We start from the raw sequence: 23,776 nt of genomic DNA, 5'->3' as shown, positions 1-23,776 counted from the left end.
TTGAAGTACAGACCATAATCACAATATACTCAGAAAAAGCACATCGTAACCTAATTTATCATAACTAACGTCACTAATCTGAAATCTGTTACAACCAACCCAACCAATAGCTTAACTAGGCTAGAACATAAACTAGAGATCTGACAGACACAGTTAAAGTTGGGCCCATTTTGTGAAGTTTATTTTAACATTTTTCAAACTTGTAATACATTATATGCTACATTCATAAAAAATGAAATTAGCATTTTTTTTAACTCTTTCATTAGGCTAGCATTAAATCCCGCCACTAAAGCTGCTTGTAGAGGTTGTGAAAAGTTAAGAATGAAGCCACTCTACCGTGTATTGATTCACTTAAATGCACCCCCACCCACATTACGTTAAGATCAAGGTTCTGCAATAATCACAAACCAGAGCAAAATACAAGCAGCTACATGCTTTTCTCCAACAACGGGGGGAAAGAGAGGAGAGAAAAAAAAAGAATAATAATAATAATAATAATAAAAAAAGGAAAAAGAAAGAAAAAAAAAAAAAAAAACAACATCAAAGAAGCACAGAGTCCTAAAAATGTGGAATTTTCATCGGTTGGTTTTCTGTTTTGTACATGGTGGCCTGTATTGGGTAGATCAGCCATGTGGTCACATTTATCCATAAAGGTCATCATCGTTGTCCTCATTGAAGATGTTCCCTCCACTGCCGCCAGCAGAGCCCTGGCTGGGTCCACTTCCTCCTTGGTTACTGGAGGGGAATCTGGAAGAGGTTTCATAATTAATAAGCAAGCAACAAAAATGCCTTAAAATCACAATTTAGTAATAGCAGTGGCTTTGCCATGCAACAAATCCCAGAGATCTTAAACAGCATCAATAAGATGTTTAAACAAACAGGTCTTTACCTGAAGCTGCCAAAGCCTCTGCTTTGCTGCAGGGTCTGTGCGAACATCTCATATTTGCGGATGTCGTTATCGCTGACAGAGCGGCGGGCGAAGCGCATAGCTTCTTCAAAGTGGTCCTTCCTGATCTCAGGAACAGGGTCATCTTCCTCCACCTCCTGAATATAAAGAAGAAAACTGAAGGATTAGCCATTGCCATCTACTGGATTTAACAAGTCCTCTACAGTTATGCTAAGAGTTCTGAAAACAGACAAACAAACCAACCAACCATTGCTGAGGGGTTGGTCTGTCTCTCGCGTTCCCTCCTGATCTCGTTCTCAATGGACTCACGGATGGCCAGCTTGCAGGCTCTCTGGCAAATCTCTGTCAAGTCAGCACCGGAGAATCCGTTGGTCATCTTGGCCAGGAAGTCCAGGTCCACGTCCTTGGGTGATAGAAAAACAGTTACAAAAGTGCACTCTCTCCAGTACACATGCAACATGTAAATATTGCTTTCCAACAACCCCAAGGGCCCAGCAAAAACAGTCAAATTCTTCACGTCTGAATTTCTGCTATGCTTTAACAGGCTAAAGCTAACCCCAAGACTGGCCATTCCTTTGCATCTACTTTGAAAACAAAGTGAACTACTTCATATGCAATGGACCAGACAGTGGGAAATGCTCAGGGGAATGCTGCGTTTTCTTTTAAAAAGTGACAAAACACCCATGACTCAGCCACTCAGCTAAGCAGGCTATATGTCTTTTTTTAATGTTAGTATATTATGTTATTAATACTTATTTGTAGCACACAGGTATAACGGTCATGACAAAACTCAAATATCCAAGGAAGAACACAAACCAGTATACCATCAACTACTAACTCCTAGTCAAATTTACCTTGGCAATGGGGGACTTCCTGAGGTTAGCCTTGAGAATGGCCATGCGAGACTTCTCATCAGGCAGTGGGATGTAGATGAGCTGGTCCAAACGACCAGGCCTGAGGATGGCAGGGTCAATAATGTCTGGTCTATTGGTGGCTCCGATGATGAAGACATTCTTCTTGCTGGACATGCCATCCATTTCGGTCAGGATCTGGTTAATGACACGGTCAGCAGCTCCACCACCATCACCCACACTTCCACCACGGGCCTTTGCAATGGAGTCCAACTCATCAAAGAAGAGCACACAGGGGGCAGCTTGACGGGCCTGACAAAGAATTAAGAATCAGCCAGTTTCATCATACAGTATATATTCTATTTTCACATGGAAATAATTAAGTTTCTTAAAAAGGAATTACACAAGTTCTGTGTCTGAGGTTTTAGAGGTTTTAAATACATTAAATGCCTCAGATATCTGTCTCCCATCACCATCACTATATACAACTGTGGCTTGCCAAGTGTCTCCAGAGTGGAGCATTTGACATCAGAACATTCAAATTAACTTTAACGACTGAATTATGCAGAAATTTTGCTAGATCAGTGATATTCTCCTTCAAGGTATATTAAAAATGTAAAGGAGGCTAAGGGGTGTTAAGGGACAAAGAAAATCTAAGTGTTTAGATATTCAGTTCTCTCTTACCTTATCAAAGATCTCACGGACATTGGCCTCAGACTCCCCAAACCACATGGTGAGCAGTTCAGGTCCTTTGATAGAAATGAAGTTGGCCTGGCACTCATTGGCAATAGCTTTTGCCAGGAGAGTTTTACCACAACCAGGGGGTCCATAGAATAACACTCCCTTGGATGGGGTCATGCCAAACTTAAGGAATTTGTCTGGATGTTCCACTGGGTACTGCAAGGAAGACGAGAGAGAGAGAGAGAGAGAGAGAGAGAGAGAGAGAGAGAGAGAGAGAGAGAGAGAGAGAGAGAGAGAGAGAGAGAGAGAGTGAGAGAGTGAGAGAGTGAGAGAGTGAGAGAGTGAGTGAGTGAGTGAGTGAGTGAGTGAGTGAGTGAGTGAGTGAGAGAGTGAGAGAGAGAGAGAGAGAGAGAGAGAGAGAGAGAGAGAGAGAGAGAGAGAGAGAGAGAGAGAGAGAGATCACATCAATACAAAAAAAAGAACATTAAAAGATCCCAAGAATCTGAACGGATATGCAGAGAAGAGGATAAGCTGGTTACCTGCACAAGCTCTTGAAGTTCTCTCTTGACATCATCAAGGCCACCAATGTCCTCCCAGGTGATATTGGGCACCTCAACCACTGTCTCACGAAGAGCAGATGGGTTGCTTTGGCTCAAGGCCCACTGTGAAGCAGGACAAAAGAATTACTTGCTGGCAACATGCAGGACTACACTGAACCAGAAGCTCTAACTTCCATCTAAGTTCTTGTTTTCTCTGAAAAAGGAACTTGCAGTACATTACTTTCACTGTACTAAATTACACATTCAGAAGTTAAGCTAACATTCATACCCTGAAGTCATCCATGGTGACAGCCAGAGAGTTCATGACTTCTGCATCAATTGTTTCATCCTCCAAGTCGATGAGGTCCATCTTCTTGCGGATGGCCTGCAGTGCAGCCTCTGAGCACAGGGCAGCAAGATCAGCGCCCACATGGCCATGTGTCTCGTTGGCAACCTGAAAATGTCAAACATCATTGATTAGCGAGGACAGTTTAAACTATTTAAACATTGATAATGTGTAACGCAAACAGCGCTAATGAACAAACAACTCAAGCTGGCAGTGGACGCGCTACTCACAGAGAAGTGTTACTGACTCTGAAGGCTGGACACAAAGTCACTGGTCACTTTAAACATATGGCATAGCACTGGCATATTACCACAAGGAATCAGCCTGTGATTTCTGCTCTCACTGTGCTACAGAAACTGAAACAGTTTACCTACAGCTATACAGAAGCGCTTTTCTGACATGGAACATAACTCACTCTTCAACAGCAGCACTACTCAAAGTTGTAAAGTAGTCAGCCTTGCTAGGTAATGTGCATCGTTTAAAAACAGCTAGATTTTCAAGCTTTGATGGCAATTCCTTATTGTATTGGCACGTACTTAATAATAAAAAAAATGAAGTGTGGGGGGAAAAACAAGCTTTATAAAAATTACATTTCACAATTTTCAAAAAATGTTTTGCATTACAACAGTTACATAACTACCTAATCAACTCACTGAGGCAAACTTGGCAAGGACAAAGCGCATCGACTAGAAAATCCATTCCTCGCTGTCCACTCTTCTACATGCACGCCAAGTGCCCACTTTCAAAACCCAGGTGCATACAACTTTGAGTGGCAACAAAACTGTTTTTAAATCTTTTTTTAAATCTATCCCAAAATCTAATCCCAAAAAAGTAAAAAGTTTCTTTAAAACTGAATTAACTGGATTCACTCCATCCCTCTGTCCCTCTTATAATTCACCAAAATGTATCAAAGAAATATTCATGTATTTATTTGAAAGGCTCAACAAAAACAAAGCAGTGACATTTAATTAGATGACGAAATGCCATCCTCCTCCTCCATGCCAACCTCATAACTTGTTTGACAACATAACTTGCCAGGCATGCAATAAAACTACCAATGAGTATTTACCCTAGCAAACAAAGACAACGCACCTGCTCCAGGTCCACATCATCAGCCAGCTTCATGTTCTTGGTGTGGATCTGCAGGATCTCCAGTCTTCCTGTTGCATCAGGAATGCCAATATCCACCTCTCTGTCAAAGCGACCTGTAAAAAGAGGCAATAAGTAATTATTGTAACGTGACTGACTAGGGCACAAGAAAGTCAGTTTCAAGACGGCATGAAATCCATGAACGCAGTCTAGTTTAAAGCCTTTGCAACACAGGGCAGGCTTGATAATCCAAGCTTACACTGTACTTGCCAGCATAAAAAGTGAACAGTTTGTTCATTAAATTAAACTAAATTCAAAACCATCAGCCAACTGTGTCTGCCCACTGGAATTAGACCTCAGCATTTAACCCACATACATGCATACTAGTGAACACACCCCCTAGCCCATATTGAACTCCTTAGGACATTTTCCTTCACTTGCAATGTTACAGGGCTTAAAAGTCATTTCTCAAAAGAAACTGATAAACAAAGTACAATAATACAGTGCAAGAGAGAATTTCAGCACAGTCTGTTGATGTTAACCTTTTTTCCACTGTCTTTAACAAATATTTAGGATAATCAGACATGTCTGACAATGTAGAAGTTCATGTTTTATGTTTAACAAGAAAACTGCAGTCTGATATCAGTAATGTTGTACTGTCCCTTTTGACTGGATTATTGAAATCTTCCTCCTCACTCGATTATAAATGGTCATCAAAAACACAAATTAAAATATCTACACATTTCAAAATTGTGGTGAGGCAAGCTCACCAAATCGCCTGAGAGCTGGGTCAATGCTGTTGGGTCTGTTGGTGGCTGCCATGACGATGACGTGGGCCCTCTGCTTCAGGCCATCCATCAGGGTGAGCAGCTGAGACACGATGCGCCTCTCCACTTCACCGTGAGTCTGTTGAGGTAGAAACAGATCAGCTTACTGCACCACAGGAACTCATTACAGAATACATTATAGACGACACAAAGTCTTTATAATAATCCACACCAAAGAAAATAAAACTGTACCACTAGAAGCAATATTCAAGATTCAGATTAAATGGATTTGTTCATCCATGTACCAATGTCGGAATAAGGAAAAGAAAGAAAATAGGTAGACAAACATCGCAATAATTAAGATATGAACTGTGTCTCACCTTCTCTCTCTTGGGTGCAATAGCATCCAGTTCATCAATAAAGATGATGGCAGGGGCGTTCTTCTCAGCTTCTTCAAAGGCTTTACGCAGGTTGCTCTCAGACTCCCCAGCCAGTTTACTCATGATTTCAGGACCTGTGAAATTGGGAACATGCATCAATAAAATTTCCAAAACAAAGTTCCCAAGTAGTACTTTTGAAAAGAAAATGTAAACATTCATTAAATAAATAAACCTTAAACTACAGATTATATATTTTTGTCTCACCATTGATTAAGAAAAAGAAGGCTCCAGTTTCATTTGCAACAGCACGAGCAATGAGAGTTTTTCCAGTTCCAGGGGGTCCGTACAGCAGAATGCCACGGGGAGGCTTAACAATAAATCAAGGCTACACCATTAGTATCTCTTAACAAGCCTGTAATTTTGTGCTCAACATCTTACAATGAGCAATTCTTACCTTCACTCCAATGGCTTTAAAGAGTGCTGGGTGCCTGAGTGGGAGTTCCACCATCTCTTTGATCTGAGCCAGCTGCTTCCTGACACCCCCAATGTCATCATAGCCCACCTCATTGAGCGATTCCTCCTCATCCTGGCAAAAGGAATCACATTTGGGTTACATCAGAACAAAACACAGCAGCACAGTATATATAGTGTTGAAGCGTTTTTCACCTAAATCCACCTTGCATTGCTGACATCACAGATGGCTGCAATATGCCTGTCACTAAATGTTTTGTTGTGTGCTCAGAGCATCCTGACCAGTCACAAATGTTGCTATGTTAGTTTAGATTATTCAGAGCATTCAGATGACCCAAGAAACAGATCACTACAGCTCAAAAATAAAGCAAGCCGAAATTTAACCACATCATATGCTCGCCAACGTGTAGCAATCTAACTGGCTGCCAAAGTACAACGGAATCTCTTGATTTAAAAGACTTAAATTTCAGCACTAACCATGTAACTTATTACCCAACACAAAAGACACATAATACCATTTCTGACATCAAATACAGGGCACAAAATATATTCTCATTGATGCAATAAGATCAGCACACACACCATGATGTTTTACAATACTGTAAATAATTAGGATTATCATTCAGCTTGCAAAGCTTTTTTAACTGAAGGAGGGTGCAATAAGCAACTGGTTCTGTGAGACAGACAACAAATTTAGCATGCAGCTAAAAATGCTGGAGCTCAGGAGCAGTTTTTGAGGGGAAAGTAGTGCTACAACAATCTGTAGCAATCTCAAGCACTTTTAAAAGGGCTAGTAAAGAGTGTTAAATAACTTTAGATGATGAAACGTAACAGCGCATCATATTCCAGTCACTTTGCCCACATTTTACTCTTTGGTTATGTAAAGTTGTCAGGCCTGTGGGTTTAAGCAAAACTGAGTTCTTATGTAGGTTAAAATGGTTTCGAGCCCCATTTCCTTAATGCATGCGATTATGCTTGGCCCCAATATATTTAATGATCTCAATACATAAACTCAGAATTCAACTGATATGTCCACTCGTGCGTGTCAGGGTTAGGGCAGAAGCTTCAGACCCTGCTCAGCTAATCAGATTAATCCATTTCTTTTATTTTGCTGAGTCATGTACTTGATTTCAGGCTTGCTGGTTAATGATTCACCAACTAATGATGGTTGGTTAACAGTAAACATAAGTAGAAAAAAAATGTATACTTCAAATATAAAATCACTGTTTTAAAGAACAAAACCCAGAGACAACTTTCCTCCACTCATCCGCTATTAAAACTCAAGCATCCAAGGGAACTCCCAGAAAAATTACTTTCTTATTAAGTAACACTCTGGAGCAGGGTTAAGGCAACTAACGTGCAATGTTGCTGCAATGCTGCAGACCCCCAGGCTAGGACTGATTAGTGACTACACAGGTCAATTTCAGTTATTCAGTCGTTGTTCTGACAGGTTAGACAATGCACACACATTAAATGTATGTTCACTAATGACAATTAAAAAAATAAATAAATAAATAAATTCACATTCTGGACATACCTCACGCTTGATAGGTTCTCCTTCACAGTGAATGACTGTGTCAGGAGCCACTATACAGTAAGGACTTGGGTCAGTCTCCACCACTTTAAACTCTACAGCACGCATGCCTCCTCTCACCAAGAAGATATCACCTACAGGGAAATGTCAGCAATGTTATACTCAATGTTACTCTGAAGAAATATTCAGTAGCCTGCGTTACTCTCATAAAGTCAACAATATTATTATTATGAAAGTTAAATAAAACCTTCATTTGTACATTTTTTGTAATAAAAGTCTTTCATAGAAACAAACAATGCTGGAAAGGTTTATTGGCTACCTTTGCGGATTGGCCTATAAGCCTCCAGAAAATACGGCTTGAGGTACACCTCAAATAAATTGCCAGTGATCCCTTCCACTGTGTCATCAATGGGCAGAACATGGATACGTTTCCCATACTTCACATCTGGACATGGCTGAATGCTACAAAATAAAAGTTCAATTTACTGTATTTAACAGCAGTTACCAAGGCTTCAACTTTGTTTCTTTTTAACACTAAAAAAAAGATAAAAGATAAACAGAAGCTCACCTGATGACATCTCCAAGGCGCACCCTAAGGTTGTTGCGGACCACCCTGTTCATGCGCACCTTCTCGTCAGAGCAGGTATCGTCGGACAGCACGATGCAGACAGTTTCCCTCCTTTTCTTACCCTTCAGCAACACAGTGTCCCCCCTGAAAAGCTGAAGCTCATCCATCTTGGCCTGTAAACATGCCAGTCACATGAATTATAAGAACCGGGTGCCTCAAAATCTGAGCTTCTATACAGATCTTTAGAACGGATATTCTATGCAGATAAATCACACCCAGCACAGTACCTTTTTAAAGCGACAAAAAGTTTCAAAGTACTTCATGCAGAAAATCTCAGTTTCATAACAGCACTTACCCCTCTGCTATAAAACTTAACTCCACCCCTTATATTTGTTATTATTCATTCATTTTATTGTAGTCTATTGTAGTTAATTGGGGAAATCAATGTTACATGCAATATTTAAGTTGCACGTTTGTCTTTCTTACCCTAATTAAAAACAAACACACCCAAAAAAATAAATAAATTAAAAAAAAAAAAAAAAAAAACACACACACAACAACAACAACAAAAAAAAAACCTAATAAGGCAGTAAAGCACTGCAACACATCCATCAAGGTGAATGACACACCTGAGAGAGGGAGACCACACTGTTGTCTTCATTGATGGATTCATCAACAATCAACCTGTTAGGTCTGTTCTTTTGCTTCAGAATGGCAGTAGAAAGATCATCATTTTTGGATCTGAGTGAAAATGGTTCAGAAAAAAAAAAAAAAGACTTCAGTGACCACATAAATAATTCAGATGTCAAGACTTGGCAGTATTGCGTAGAGGAAATTAAGTTACATTTCAGTGAAGTCGAAAGTGAAACGTAACTTTTAAAAACATTTCACCGACGTGGGATGGCAATTCTTCAGAACTCACAGGTACGGAGTTAAAGCACTGCTAGGTTACCTAACCAGTGCGGCTCTAACCTTCGGCTCTAGATCCTTCTACACAACACGGTCAACTCCGGAACGACTAACGGAGCTCGCTAGCTCTGCCTCATCGGTGATGACGAAACACACATTTGGAAAAAAAAAAGGTCGAAAAAAAGAAATGTTTCCCTTGGCAGCTTGTTCTATGGACAATTATATCGGAGAAAATGGTTTCGTGTGTTTCCAAAAGGCCAACATCTGCATATGTGAGGCAAAGCCAGCGCAGTCCTGTCAACATCAATAGCCAGAGCGCTAATGTTAAGTAAATAGAATTAGCCGTCTAACCTGCGCTGCCGCATAAATTAATGTTAGCTAGCAGTTCCAGCTACAAAAGTGCATCCTGTCTTTACCCAAGTTGCTTTAAGCTTCCCCACAACCTGTAACTAGTAGCCATTTGTCCAGTTAGCTACAGCCCCGTTAGATTAGTAACGTTACATTAGCCTTGTCAGACGTCCGAATGACACAGCAAATGCTTCGACACAGCGCTAGCCAAGCCCGCTAACACAACAACGGGCTAGCAAGCAGCGAAATTGGCCGAAACGGATCCGGCGTGAGAGATTCTTTGGAGAACAACTCTTGGAGTTCACTGAAAATGAAACCCGTTTACTTTTGGCCTAGTCCGACACAAAACTAGCTGAGACCACGAAGACGAGTTTCTTACACACTGAAACGTCAGTGTGGAAGACGCTAGCCAGCTAGTGGTAGCTAACACACAGTCATCGGTCTGCCGGACCTCATGAACACTAACGACCCACAGCGAACACAGAAAACGCAGATCAACTTTATCCGCACAGGTTCCACGACATGTTCAGCTAACAGCTTGCTAGCAAGTTTGGTGATCGGACAATGGCTACGAGGTTATAAACATGCCTAATGCCGGTAGGCCAAAGCCAGAGAATGACTCAGTAGGGTCTGTTAGCGGGGACAAACCAGCCGAGCAGCTAGTGAGCTAATAATACTAGTCAGCTATCAAACGTCCTGGGCTAGTTAGCCATGTTTACATAAAAAGGCGAAGGCGAACACGAAAGAGCACCTGCTAAATTATATACACACGGCGCTAGTCTGGGCCCTGTCGTATGTAAATCGGGTATTTTCGCCAAGAGCGTGTCATACGGGGCGAAAGCTAACCTAGCTAACCTGCGACGGTGGCTAACGTTAGTAAACTTGCTAACTTCTGAGTAAATAGGAAAAATGTGAACATTTCTACATAATTATTACAGAATGGCTTAGTTTTACTTACTCTCCACCCGAAGCCATGTTGCTTCCCCCGTGAAACGATTTAAATAACGTATAAGATGAGCTTTCTTGACCGACAGACTCCAACCTTCCCGATAGCACTTTTCCTCCGCACTGAGTTTCAAAACGGCTGCCTAGCTCGCTAACATCTTCTGCGGAGAAGCGATTCGACCGCCCACCGACTGATCAACCAATCAGAGCGAGCAACTGAGCCCTTCGTGGGCTATTCAGCCAATCAGAGGCAGCGCGACACATCACCGGGCCAAGTCAGTCCTTGATGAAGAAGCATGGCTGTGGTAAGTCCCTGTTTGAGGCTGAAGATCATCAGGCTTGGCCTCTCTCAGGTTCATGATGTATTAGAATAGCTGATGCTGAAAGACTATTTCCTTCTATTTGTACTTATTTTCGTTTAACTCTGAAGAGCATACAAGTCAACTAAAACTTTAAATAGCTGGGCACAACATGTACAACTAAACAAAGAGAGCAACAGAAAGCTTGGCAAAGGAAAGTAATTCCACGCTGTGGTTTTGTTCCAAAAAAAGCTTTACATTAACATATAATAACACTAATGCTAATACTACAGCTACTAAAAATAATAACTTGCATGTAGCTGCTCAAATTGCTTTACAATGAAAAGCAGAAGCACACAAGAAGAATAGTAATGAAATAAAGTGAAGCAAAGTAAGACATTAAAGTGAAAAAGTAAATCAAATCCCGATTAAAAAGATGTTTTTAAATGTGTTTTTAACTGTAATTGTATAAGGTAATTGAGCTCCACAGTTTAGCATAATAACAGAAAGAGGCCCCTCTACATTTACTTATTTTACAGAAAGGATCTGCAGAAGGCCACATCTAAGACCACGTGCTGGGACATAAGCAGAGTAAGCAGAGGTCCACCATCTAGAGTGTTAAACACATCTATCCTGAAAGATGCAGGTAGAAAGAGCAGTTCTTTCATAACCGGGATGCTGTGCTCTCCTTCATGTTTTTGTTAAGATCCATGCTGCTGCATTGTGTACAAGGTGTAAGGGCTGTATTGTTTTCTTGGGAAGCACACTAAGCATTACGATAATCAGTCCTGCTTGTAACAAATGCAGGAACCATTTTTTTCTGCATCAGCCTGGAATAGAAAAGGACTCCACCAATATTTCTTAAATGATAGGATACAACCTTAGTTACATTTCATTGAGGCATAAAACAGAACTGATAGTACATCCAGGTGTCTTCAGATTTGACATAAGATGGAAAAGAGTCTAATTTCTCACTTTATCACAAATAAATTTTGTAATAGGTTTTTATGAATATTTATTTTTTAGGCATATACAGATGTATATAAGTAAATGAGAAAAATGCATCCACCAAAAGGAGAGAACAGAAGAACATTCAGATGTAAAATATGAAATTGTTTTATCTTTATTTTATGTCATAGTTATGTCACCACAACTATGGATGAATTTCTCCATTTTCTCATTCAGGTTGCTGTGGTCAAGATTTGTAGCATCCTCTTGCCATGTTTGCAGATACAGGGGCAGCTCTCTGAAACATAAATCAAAACAGTAATTCATCTCTAAAACAACAACATTTACACCGTGGTGCATGTACTGTATGCACAAACCACAGATTCAGTAGCGTAGCTTACACTGGAGTAGGCGAGTTTGTGGAATTATAACTCTGGTGCCACATGGCTGCTGCCTCCTTCTTGCGGTCCAGCCTCCACAAAGTCTCAACCAGCCACATCTCTGTGTTCCTACACCCTGGTAACATAAGTAATCCAGGTATGATTGTTCATCCAGGTATGACTAAGAAGCTTACTTGAGGACAGAGTAGTTGAGCTCAGAATGGCAGAACACAATATTTTAGTATTTATCCAAATCCAAGTCAAACAATCTGTTGAAAACTTGAATTTAGTAGTTGCTTATCTAAAGCAAAACCAAATGTTACACATCTAGACCGCAGTGGAACATCATAGGAGTCATATTACAGAGGAGTGTTAGGTGTATGTTACAATGGTGAAAGAAAGGTCAGCTACTTCTTTCACACCTGAGGCCTGAAGACTGAGCTGGAAGTCCCTCAAAGCCTCCTTCAACTGGCCTCTCTCTATAAAGCACACGCCTCTGCCTGCAAGCGTTTGTCCTTTTAGAGCCTCCAGTGTCGCCACTTTATTGTCAGAATCTTCTGTCTGTCCCAGATTGCTCACTGTCCAGCCTGAAAGGCACAATTTAAGGCAGAGAGCACAATTAAACTGAATAAGTGAATGATCAGTTGACAAAAAAATCTTAATCAAGACGTGTTATACTTGTACTTTGACAAAATTTTAAAAGGAATTGCACAGATTTTTTTTCTCCACATAATTAAATCGTTAGAATGTGAACAGTGCGATTTGTTCACAGTGCTGGTGATAGGAACCAAATGTCTAAAGCTAGTGGCTCTAAAAGCTCCCTCACAGAAAGTCATTACACAAAATTGTTACAAATCGCTGGAACTGTCCAAAAGCTGAAACTGCATATTTCTGTGTTAGTTTTATGATGAAAGTGATGTGAGGCAGGTAAGACATTCACACTACTTTTGAATGCTGCTGCTACATCTACACTGTGTTGTAGCATAATTATATTGACTCGTTGTGCTAAAGAACCTGCATACATTACCTCATACATTCAATTTAGCACTTCATTTGATTTTATTCAACTAGGGAACTTTTTATTTTGAATGGAAAATGGCAGTTTCGCCCATTAAAGAGCCAATAATGTTATTTATATACTGACTTGGACTAATAGAATTAACTATACTTGTTTAGTCCAGTGTGAGCTGTGATTAAAAAAAAAAAAATAGAGGACAATAAAAATATGCCAATTTGGCTGTAAAAAAATTTAAACCATAATCGTCCATAAAAATTCTTGATCGGTGCAAGCTTAGTTATGAGTACATTGCTTGATGCCTGAGACTTTATTCAAAGACAAAATCAAGAGATAACTAATTTCTCCTGGTTTATCTCTATATTAATGTCACACCACTGTAAAGAAATAAATAATGTGACAAGGAAAAACTGCAAAAAAAAAAAAAGTAATCAGGTGATACTTTTTAAAAATTCCATTCACATGAAGTATACTGTAGTCCAAAAGTTTCCCTTTTTTTAAGTTTTAAATAATTTAATGAAAAATTAATGTTGTGTTCATCTAAATTTGATCGATTCTCATCAAGTGAGAAAATTCATGAGAAATTACATTAAGAGGAACACAACATTATTTTTTTTTAAAGCACACTTAAAAAAAATGTATCAAAGGCCAAGAAAGTAGTACTGTAACAAAAATCAGACGCCACAGCCAAACTGTTTGACCACTTTCTAAGAACCACTGTAGTAAAGAGACGTTTACTTCCAGTATGGACATAAATGGGTTAAAAAACATGAATCATCCTGACCAAAATAATTCACAATTATTATGGATTACATGGATGACTTCATTCATCAAAAAACCCACAAAATGACCCTGAGATTGGTCAAGATGATCACAGCAAAAGACACTATGATTGTTTGTAGCCCATGTGTCAAACAAAAGGCCTGCGAAATTATTGTAATTTTCCATTTTTATTAGCCTGTTTCACAATGAGATGTACTACAGTCCCAGCATGCACTGCAACATAGTGTGCATTCTGACCTCTGTCCTCAGCAGCAATTTATGTGCCAGCGGTAACTAAAAAAAAGAAGATGCCTGGTGTCTAGTTCAGTTGGCATATTTTGAGTAAACAATGGCCCGTTAAGTAAAAATAAAATTAAAACACAGCTGGCCCATGGATTTGCTGTGGTTTTTTAATATGTCCATTTTAGTGGATTTAGAGGATATTGCAGCCTTCTGCAATATAAGTACTGCAAAAAATATCGTAATAATCAACAATCTACATATGTGCCACCATAGTGGTAGTATGATTCTAAATTGCAAAAGCAGGTTGCAAGAGCAAACAGGAGAGAATGAATGCTTACATTTCTGTTTAACACACACTTTCACCAGTTGATTGATGGCTCTGCAAAGGTAGTACAACAAAAAAGAGCACCAGGTGAGATCACTGAAGTAAATGGTCTGCAAACTCAAGTCCATTCAAACGGTTAAACAATAAACTGTACCTGGTAAAGATGGTCAGTGCTTCTTTTGTATCCTTGAGCTGCAAATATGCATGTCCTTGAAGGAAGTAAGCTGCCCCAGACCAGAGAACACAGTCTAATTTCTCCTCCACAGCTTCAGATTCCACACCTACAGCTGCCAGTTCTGTGGGGCCAGCTGACCTGTGATGTGGCTCAAGCAGCAGTCTCTCTGGGACAAGGTCCACAGTCTTGGCAATGACTTCATCACAAATGGCAATAGAATCCCAAAACCTTTTGGCTTTCAACACTGCAAATGCTGCTTCGAGATAGACAACAGGGATTCTTGGGAAAGGCAGGGCATCAATCGTGGGTCCCTGCATTGTGTAAACAAACAGATCATTCAGATTTGCATGTTAGAATCAGAACTGATTTTATTGGTCAAGGAAGACTCGCAAAGAATTTGTCCTGGCAGTAGCTCATGTAGAGACAGAGCAGGTGACATAGTAACAAGTAAATCAAGAAAATATAAAAGGGAAGGAAAAAATGGTTTAAGAATGTAAAAATACTCATTTTGAAGATGTTTAATGTTTACTGATTTCTGATGTATGTATGAACATACTGATAGGTACTGATTTAATGATACATGAACGCTGTATGAGGGTGTTTTGAACTAATGGAAAACTTGAAAAAAATTGACAGTGATTGACAGGTTCTGTGTATATACGTGCTTGTTTGTTGGCGTATTCCAGCAGTAGCAGTACTAAAGGGGAAATCCACTGATTTTTCTAAATGTTCTATTTAATTCAGTCTGAGATTCAGAGTAGTGAGATGTGTAATGGTGTAGTGTATAGATGGTTAGACAGACAGACAGACAGACAGAGATCCATCTGTCTATCTATCCATCCGTCTACAATGGTGGTGACCCAGGTGACCCAGGTCTCATATCTACAACAGTGAACCTACATATGTCTTCTGAGTTTTAAATGTAATGCTGATAATTGTAAAATAGCAGTGAATCTTCTGAAAATTTTTCTTTGAGTACTACTTTGCCTCACGCCCTACATATATCTTTCAACGTTGAATAGATTTGACAAAAAAGGCAAAGGCTATTGATTCCAAACATTTTTTTGAATAATTTCATGTAATAACTGTGATGAAACGTTTAGAGGTATTAAATGCTTCAGATATCTGGTTTCTAGCAGCAAAATGTGAAAAATTTTGACTCAAGTTACTTTTAAATGGATCATTTCAAACAAACCACTCTGAATGATGTAATTCCCCTTTATCTACATTTTTTTTTTAGAAAAAAATTTGTCAATATCCAGTATTAACTATTCAACATTACAACCTACATGTGGTCTGGAGTCTGGAGACTGTAAGGTGGCCAAGAGGTCAACATAGAACTCAGCACTTTCTGAATTTCTGTTTAAAGAAAAAATACATACATACAAGAATATAAAAACAACCATCTGTGCAGTTCAACGATAAATACTCATAATCCAAAAAAAAAAAAAAAAGTCTTAGAATTTTGCAGTTAGTCTTGATGTCGATACACTTGCCTGTCATTGAGCAAACATCTATGTGCCAGAGTGTGTAATATTAGAACAGGAGAAGGTACTTGGCTAATAAAAGCCATTTGTTCACCCCCAAGCAGCATATCAGGGGATATGAGGGCGGCTGGCGTACTTGATGAGTCTCTTTCAGTATGCAACAACACAGCCTATGGACAGTGTACAGAAATACAGACTGTAATTTCTTTTTATACTAAATAAGGAAATGACAAGAAAGTATTCTATATATATTAATTGAACAGAGCTAAGGAACTACATGGCTTAGATAAAATACAATCAGAAGTAAAAACACTTACAGAGTGAAGAAGATGCAAAGCCTCTATTTCGGCTTGACTGTTGCCCGACTGCCTGTACACTAGTGAGCTCTGATAAAGTGCCCTCTGGCAGCTGAAGTCCACCTCTAAGGCCTTTCTGTAACATTGGAGGGCACTCTGGGGCCGTCCCTGGAAAAACAATGGCAATCAGTAAGTTAGCTTATGTAAATAGGGAGGTAGATCGTATTTGTGAAGTTTTAATGGTTTCAATTAAAGAAAGTCACATTTTTCATACTACATCCATTTTACTGTAAAAATTTTACAACACATTTAAATATTGCTACATTTAGCTAGCTATGCTCTCTTTACTACTAGTTATAGTAAAAATCCTTGGATACAGTACAATTAGATGAAAAGTCATCTCTTGATATCAGCTGATCAATAAGACTTGTTTTACCCACAGGATAAAGAAATAACTGGTTTCTTTGGCATGTCTGAGTGAACGTGCACATGCCTATTATGCCTCTTGATTGAAAAAAGTTTAACGCTGCCTTAAGCTGATATTCCAATTGTGTGTAAATTTCTTGCTAGATGACAGTTGATGACAGTTATTTTTGACCATATTCCATCCAATATATAGAGCAAACATTGTCTATCAGAGAGCCAAGACTTTCAACTTTACAGCTCTGTATATAACTTACAATATGGTTTTGGTTCAAAAGTGCTTCAGAACAGTGGCAAACCATCCAGCTAGACCATCAGTTTGGGCCATGAATGTAAAAAATTTTATAAACAAAAAACAAAAAAAAAAAAAAAAAAAAAAAAAAAAAAATCAAGAAAAAAACAAAACAAAACAAAGCTACAATAAAGCTAATTTCTGCTAGTAGCATGTTATCGCTAAACTAACAGCAATTCATATTAACATCTCTAGGCCATTCTAGATTAAACATGTTTAATTTAAGGCTTGTGATATTTTAGTATATATTTTGACATAACACATTTAGACAACTGAAGAGACTCCACACAAACAAGGCTGGAGGCCCTGATGGGGTTCCCCCCAGGGGGCTTAAAGCCTGTGCCTCCCAGCTTTGTGGAGTACTGCAACATGTCTTCAACATGAGCCTGAGTCTCCAGAGGGTCCCTATGATGTGGAAGACATCCTGCATTGTTCCCGTTCAAAAGACGCCACGACCCAGTGATACCAAGGACTACAGGCCAGTGGCACTGACGTCCCACGTCATGAAGAGGCTCGTCTTGGATCAGCTCCGACCCATAGTCCAGCCTTGTCTGGACCCCCTCCAATTTGCCCATCAGCCATGCCTGGGAGTTGAGGACGTCATCAACTACCTGCTCAACCAAGTCTATGATCACCTGGACAAGCCAGCCAGCACTGTGATGGGCATGTTTGTGTGTGTCGGACAGAGTGGTCAGCAACATTGGAGTTCCATAAGGAACTGTCCTCTCTGCCTTCCTCTTCACCCTCTACACCACAGACTTCAGCTACTGCAAAGAGACTTGCCACCTTCAGAAGTCTTCTGATGACTCTGCAATAGTTGGATGTATCAGCAAGGGTGATGAAGAGTACAGGGCAGCGAAGGATTTTGTCGCATGGTGCAAGCGGAACCACCTGCAGCTCAATGTGACAAAGACAAAGGAACTGGAGGAGGGAAATGCACCACTGACCCCTGTGTCCATGAGGGTGGTCAGTGTGGACACTGGAGGATTACAAATACCTGGGACTGTATACTGACCATAAACTTGCCTGGTCTAAGAACACTGACGCCCTCTACAAGAAGGGCCAAAGTCGTCTCTATTTTCTGAGGTGCCTGAGGTCCTTCAACATCTGCCGGACTATGCTCAGGATCTTCTATGAGTCTGTGGTGGCGAGTGCTATCCTCTATGCTGTTGCATGCTGGGGAAGCAGGTTGAGGGTAGCAGACGCCAACAGACTCGACAAACTGATCCGCAAGGCCGGTTAATTTGTGGGTGTGGAGCTGGACTCGCTGATGGCAGTGTCGAGGATGCTGTCCAAGCTGCAGGCCATTATGGACAATGGCTCCCACCCACTCTACAACACAGTAGTGAGACACAGGAGCTCATTCAGTGCAAGACTCATTGTACCGAAATGCACCACTCTTACCTGTGGCCATCAAACTCTATAACTCCTCCCTCCGTGTGCGATTCACAATGTGTGGTTCATCTGTGCAAAACTCAATACCTAACTGTACTGTTGATATGTATAATAATAATAATAATAATAATAATAATAATTGTGTGCAATAATTCAGAGGTACAATCATTTTGAACTGCTTTATACAAGCTGTTCCATACTTATTATCACAGTCACTGCCACTTTACTGTATTCATAAGAACTTAAATCTCATGTACATATTGCAAATTTCTTTTTCTTTTGTTTTAAATTATTAAAATTGGTCCCACCCATTGTAAATCAAAACATGATTGGCTGAATCCACTGTCACTTCCTAGTTATTTTAGTGGATAATCTGTCACTTCAGGCCTTCATTTGAGCTACTGAAGTCCTAACCAATAAGAGAGCTAGCTTGACTTGACTATTTATCAAGATTCCATCGAGAAAAAAAATCTTGAGATAATTTTCTGCCGAGTGTTTCAAGATCTTGATCCTGAATTTCATTTCAATACTTGCATAGTTCAAAAACAAGCATGATAGTCTATCATTATGTCATAAACATATACTTAAAATTACAGAAATTCTCTGTAAGGCTTACAACAGGGGGGTCCAATTTTATCCACAAAGGGCTGGTTTTCATTACAACCAACAATTTTGGCAATCAAGTGAGTAAATAGAATTCCTTTTAAAAACAGATAAACAATAAAAATAGACTGAACAATTAAAAAAATGCATAGCCATATATTATTAAAAAACTACTTTAAAAGAAAAAGTAAACTAGAAATCCTTTTTAAAAAACATCTGGGGATTTCTGGGGAAAAACAAAAATTTGTGTGTCTATGAGGCTCTGTTTCTTACTGTAAGACAGTCCAGAAATCAGTGGCAATTCACAGAGAAGGTATTTTAACAGGTGAGTTTTTTTACAAACATAAAAAAATGCCAATTGAGATTTAATTATGTGGAGTGGACATGAGATTTCAGCAGTCCCAGTTCTTCTTACCAGCTTAGTGAAGCAAAGGCCTGTGAGGGTGTGGATGTGAGCCAAAAGAGCTCTGGGAGAAGAGAGTGTGGCAGCTTCTTGAATAGCCAGAAGAGCCTCAGTATAATTCTCCTTCCTCATCTGCTCCACTCCTAAGACAAAACACAGATCATTCTTATTTCTCTATAAACACAGACTACATGTTTCTTACAGCAGTTAATTTTAATAAGTTAATCATGCCCACAAAGCACTCCAGATACCTTTGGAAACAAAAGTGCAGATATGCAAAAGGTCCTTGAGATCTTTGGCTGCCATAGCAACAAGCAGGGAGATGTCTTCTTGGATGGAAAAGGTGAGGTTTCGGATTTCTGTGAGTAGATCACCAGATGGTGTGATCTTGTTCTATGGAGAAGCAAAAGAATACAAAGATCACAAATCAGCTCAACTTGTCATTGTTCATCAGCTTTAATTCAAGGTTATTTACATAAACACTGTGTGAACCACACAGTAATCAAAATGCTTCTATATATGCAAACTCCGTTTTTTCTCTGCCAACTTTGTCACTGCATCATCTACATGAGCTGATTGTAGATACGGCAATTTTTATCTAGAGTTTGTTGCTCCTCAAAATTAAGAGCGAATAGGTAAAGCAGCAGTAAAGCAGGCAGTTATGATACTGAATAATCAGAATAATCAATCAATCAAAGATATTTACAAATCATTGGGTATGTCCAAACTCACCTACTTGATATGCTGGTAAGAAGGAAAAATGCAGCAGGGGAGCTCAGAAATAGCAAATGACCTAGCAGACCACAGTAGTGGACGACCAAAATATTTTAAGCTTTTTTAAAAGAAAAAGCCCAACTGTTTAATAGATATAGTAAACCATACTGTAATTAATAAACATGCAAAAAAAAAAAACTATAAAGAGTAAAATATACCAAGCATCATCATCATCATTGTCGTTAACCGCTTAATAAAGATAGGGTCTCAGCTCAGCTGTCTGCCGTTAACTTCACTGTAAACCTCCACTGGAGAAAAAGAATGCTGACATAATTCAAAGGTGCACATTGATTCCACAAACATAAAACAAATAAGTAAACTGGAAGAAAAAACTGTGTTGATATAACATTGTATTATTGGAATCGACGTACAAATGTGAAATCAAGTCAGTGTCTTAAAACCTGCTGTTTTACAGGCCTACAAAAAATGTGTTCCTGCATACGGCACTGATAAAACGCCTCTAGAATTCTGTGTCTGGTGGGCAAATTACATAAAAATTAACCTGCATCAGCATAACAGAAAGTGTTCTGAACAAAAGAACACACTGCTCATGAGCCAACGTGTAATAGTTCATCAAACAAAAGTGACTCCCTTGTCTTTATTGATGATATAACTGGTGGTATCAGTAGTTTGCATGTTGAACAAAAACAACTGTTTCCGAATCGAATGCCTTAAAACATGCTGCTTAACATGACCAAAAAGTGGAATGTTTGTCAATGGCCAATCAAATTAAAATGCGCTGAGAATACTTTTCTTTTTCATTTTATATTTCTCACTTGTAGACAAAACAGGCAGCAAAAAGCTCCCAGAAAGAAGCAGAAACTGAAAGTGGCACATTTATAGGCCTGGAAGAGCATCACCACGGAAACTACCCAGTGTCAGAGAGTGTATATGGGCTCTGAAGGATTTATGAACAAGAAGCCTACTAAATCTGACATACATTTAAATACCCAATTACTTATATCCTCTAAACAAGTGAGGGACAGTGCGATTCCTATACGGTTCACCCAACAGAATTAAAGCCGTCTTTCTGTACCTTAACCTTACAGTCATTTCAAATACAATGTGAGTTCACAGCTGAGCCAACAAAAAACTGTCCAGTTACTTACAGACTGAAATGCACATACAATCATTATACACTGGCTCTTGCATAAGCGATTTTCATACTATCCTTATTTGCCCTTGTGTCTGTACCTTTGTTTCTTGGCCTAATTTCTTATTAAGTCTTAATGCTCATAAAATCCCCTGTTGTTACACTCAACTCTCTGACTTCTATTACATTATAGTAAAGAAAATCGAATATGCATTCACATTATTGCAGGAATAATTTGACACAAAAAATTTAATTTACACAACTTTCTCCCTACTCCGAAGACAAGGTGAAGTACGTTACATAGCTTAAAAGGCTGTAGCTGCCATCATGAGGCCTGAGTTTTGTCTGCACTTGTGTTTTTGTAAAGAACAAAACATCACAGCAGAAACCGCATTAACAAAGATTTTTGAGATCAATGTTGTGATGCAGATTGAACAGTACTAATCAGTGGGGGATAATAATTATGCAAATTTCAGACGCACAACATGTCTTGGACGATTGACTATGTTTGGGTTAACAGGAAGATAGGTGTGTAAATGTCTATAGTGCATAGTTGATTTATCACAAAACTATTCCTTTTTCAGTTATTCCACCTTTTAGGAGACAGTCGAGCCCGGGGCACACTTCTGAGAAACATTTAAAAACATCACTTTAACTTAGCATTTAATTAAAATTCTAGCTATGTCTCTTGGTATTTATCTTTATATTTGATCTGTATTGCGGTCATATATGATTTTAACTTCTTCTATTACTGGTAAGCATTATAACCTGTCTGTAAAGCACTTTGAGCTGCCGCTAGCATGGAAAGTGCTACATAAATAAAGATTACTGTTATTATAAAGATGTTAACTTCTAGCTCAGGGTTTCCTTAAGGTGTGACCCGAAGGCCAAAGCTGACCTACAAGGATGTTTGGTATGGCCCATCAGAAAGTTACCATAACTCCACGTCCTTATGTAATGAAAGAACATATTTTATACTACATGTAACTTATTAAATTCTTTACTTTCCTTTTTAGTAGTTTTAATACAAGCGTTTTAATAATTATTATAATACATAGTACAATGTTATAAAAGACATTTCTAAAAACTGTACTTTTTGTATTTTGCCCCTTGGTCCACCATAAACATTTAACTTTTTTTTTTTTTTTTTTTTTTTAACAGTACGCTTGAGCGCCCCTGTTCTAGTTTTTCTGTCTTACCTTGGGGTTAATCTGCTGAAGCAGATGAAGGATGCCATCAAACTGACATTCCGAGAGCCAGATCGCCCACTGAATCAGCAACAGCTTGTGGATGCAGGGCTGGTACACTGTACCACCAAAGGTCTTCAGCACTGCTTGCAATAATGTTCCCAGATCAGTTTTGGACACCTGAGCACCAACAGCTTCTAAGGCTAAAAGAAAAGACACACAAAAGAGAAAAAAGCATCATGCAAGGATCACATACACCTGCACTTTTATTTCTCTTCTCGGATGAAACTGGACATTTACCTCTTACTAGGCTGTTGGTGAGGTGATGCTGCGTATCTTGCGGTTTGGAGTAACTCAGTGATAATATCAAGGTGTTGTATGAAGCGGTGATTTCAAGTTGAAGTTGTTCTGTAGTGGCTGGCAGACCTGTGTGGGTTTTGGAGGTGAAGAAAAAGACGACACGTCTGTAATTAAGGACCATTTACGTTTACATTCATCATCACACTGTCGGTCGTTCGAATTTTCCGTTCCACCTTAAGTGTTTCGCATTCTAGCGCCTTTCAGAGCGTGACTGCTGCACCATTTAAGGTGGAACGGGAAAATTCGAACAACCAGCTGGCGAATAGAAAGCTCACGTTACTTCAGCCTCGCCTGTTGTTGACCTGTCAATAAAAGAACTCAAGAAAAAATCTCGCACCTTGAATTTTCTGCCACAGTTTGAGAAACTCCGCATAGCAATGCTTTCGTACGTCTTGAAGGGGCTGGCGACGGTTCTCATATTCCTAAAATCAAAGAGAAACGCGCCGAGTAAGTTTAGGTGCACACAGCGGGTGAAATCGTGCGTCTGGCTGAAGCTGAAGCTAAGCTACCTTCCACTTTCTGACGATGTTGTTGTTCTCCTCAGTCCATCTGTCCACCAAACATGGAGTAACAGACATGGTGAGAACTCGGATAACAGGCGCAAACAGACCTACATCAAACTATAAACCAGAAAGACAAGACATAAAAAGATAAAAGTGTGACAATAACACTGAGAAGCAGCCCAGGGAAACATTTCAGCTCGTGATTTGAACTTTCCCTCCACCTCTTGTAAACACTGGCACTTAGCGCCCTCTGCTGTTTTGGATGCGCGGGGAAAAAAAGCTCTCCTAAAAGGCCTCAGGTGGTCGCTGTGAACCCAGATCCATTTACTGGGTGTTTGAAACGTCTACGAAACTTTCCCGATATTTTCCTTTTGTCAAAAAGTTTACGTATGCTAGCTAAGTAGCTCCTGGAGCTAGCCGAGCCGAGGGCAAGAGCATTCCTATCAAGCAGGCTGCTTCTTGTTGACCCCTGAACAGC

The 23,776-nt window shown here is 39.5% G+C and overlaps 2 protein-coding genes across 2 annotated transcripts; both read right to left on the bottom strand.

Moving 5' to 3' along the window:
* Window positions 1-153: 153 nt before the first annotated feature.
* LOC108414444 (valosin containing protein) lies at window positions 154-10,504 on the bottom strand. Its single transcript, XM_037531788.1, has 17 exons — window positions 10,349-10,504; window positions 8,763-8,874; window positions 8,134-8,306; window positions 7,885-8,027; window positions 7,569-7,699; window positions 6,015-6,146; window positions 5,825-5,927; window positions 5,561-5,694; window positions 5,184-5,319; window positions 4,417-4,529; window positions 3,268-3,432; window positions 2,979-3,101; window positions 2,443-2,655; window positions 1,762-2,070; window positions 1,155-1,310; window positions 890-1,044; window positions 154-747 (listed from the first exon to the last, which is right to left on the bottom strand). Exons 1-17 carry the CDS (start codon window positions 10,363-10,365, stop codon window positions 642-644), a joined length of 2,421 nt encoding a protein of 806 aa, XP_037387685.1. The 5' UTR covers window positions 10,366-10,504; the 3' UTR covers window positions 154-641.
* Window positions 10,505-11,734: 1,230 nt separating this feature from the next.
* Window positions 11,735-23,542, bottom strand: fancg (FA complementation group G). Its single transcript, XM_017687323.2, has 15 exons — window positions 23,520-23,542; window positions 23,305-23,415; window positions 23,133-23,217; window positions 22,736-22,861; window positions 22,448-22,638; window positions 19,633-19,774; window positions 19,394-19,524; window positions 16,287-16,433; window positions 15,979-16,139; window positions 15,772-15,841; window positions 14,462-14,793; window positions 14,321-14,361; window positions 12,385-12,549; window positions 11,984-12,098; window positions 11,735-11,880 (listed from the first exon to the last, which is right to left on the bottom strand). Exons 2-15 carry the CDS (start codon window positions 23,371-23,373, stop codon window positions 11,763-11,765), a joined length of 1,893 nt encoding a protein of 630 aa, XP_017542812.2. The 5' UTR covers window positions 23,374-23,415; window positions 23,520-23,542; the 3' UTR covers window positions 11,735-11,762.
* Window positions 23,543-23,776: the final 234 nt, after the last annotated feature.

The sequence above is a fragment of the Pygocentrus nattereri genome, chromosome 20 (genome assembly GCF_015220715.1).
Source record: "Pygocentrus nattereri isolate fPygNat1 chromosome 20, fPygNat1.pri, whole genome shotgun sequence".
Taxonomy (NCBI): domain Eukaryota; kingdom Metazoa; phylum Chordata; class Actinopteri; order Characiformes; family Serrasalmidae; genus Pygocentrus; species Pygocentrus nattereri.
Note: the sequence above shows the minus strand (reverse complement) of the source record. Positions and strands in the feature narration are given on the sequence as shown.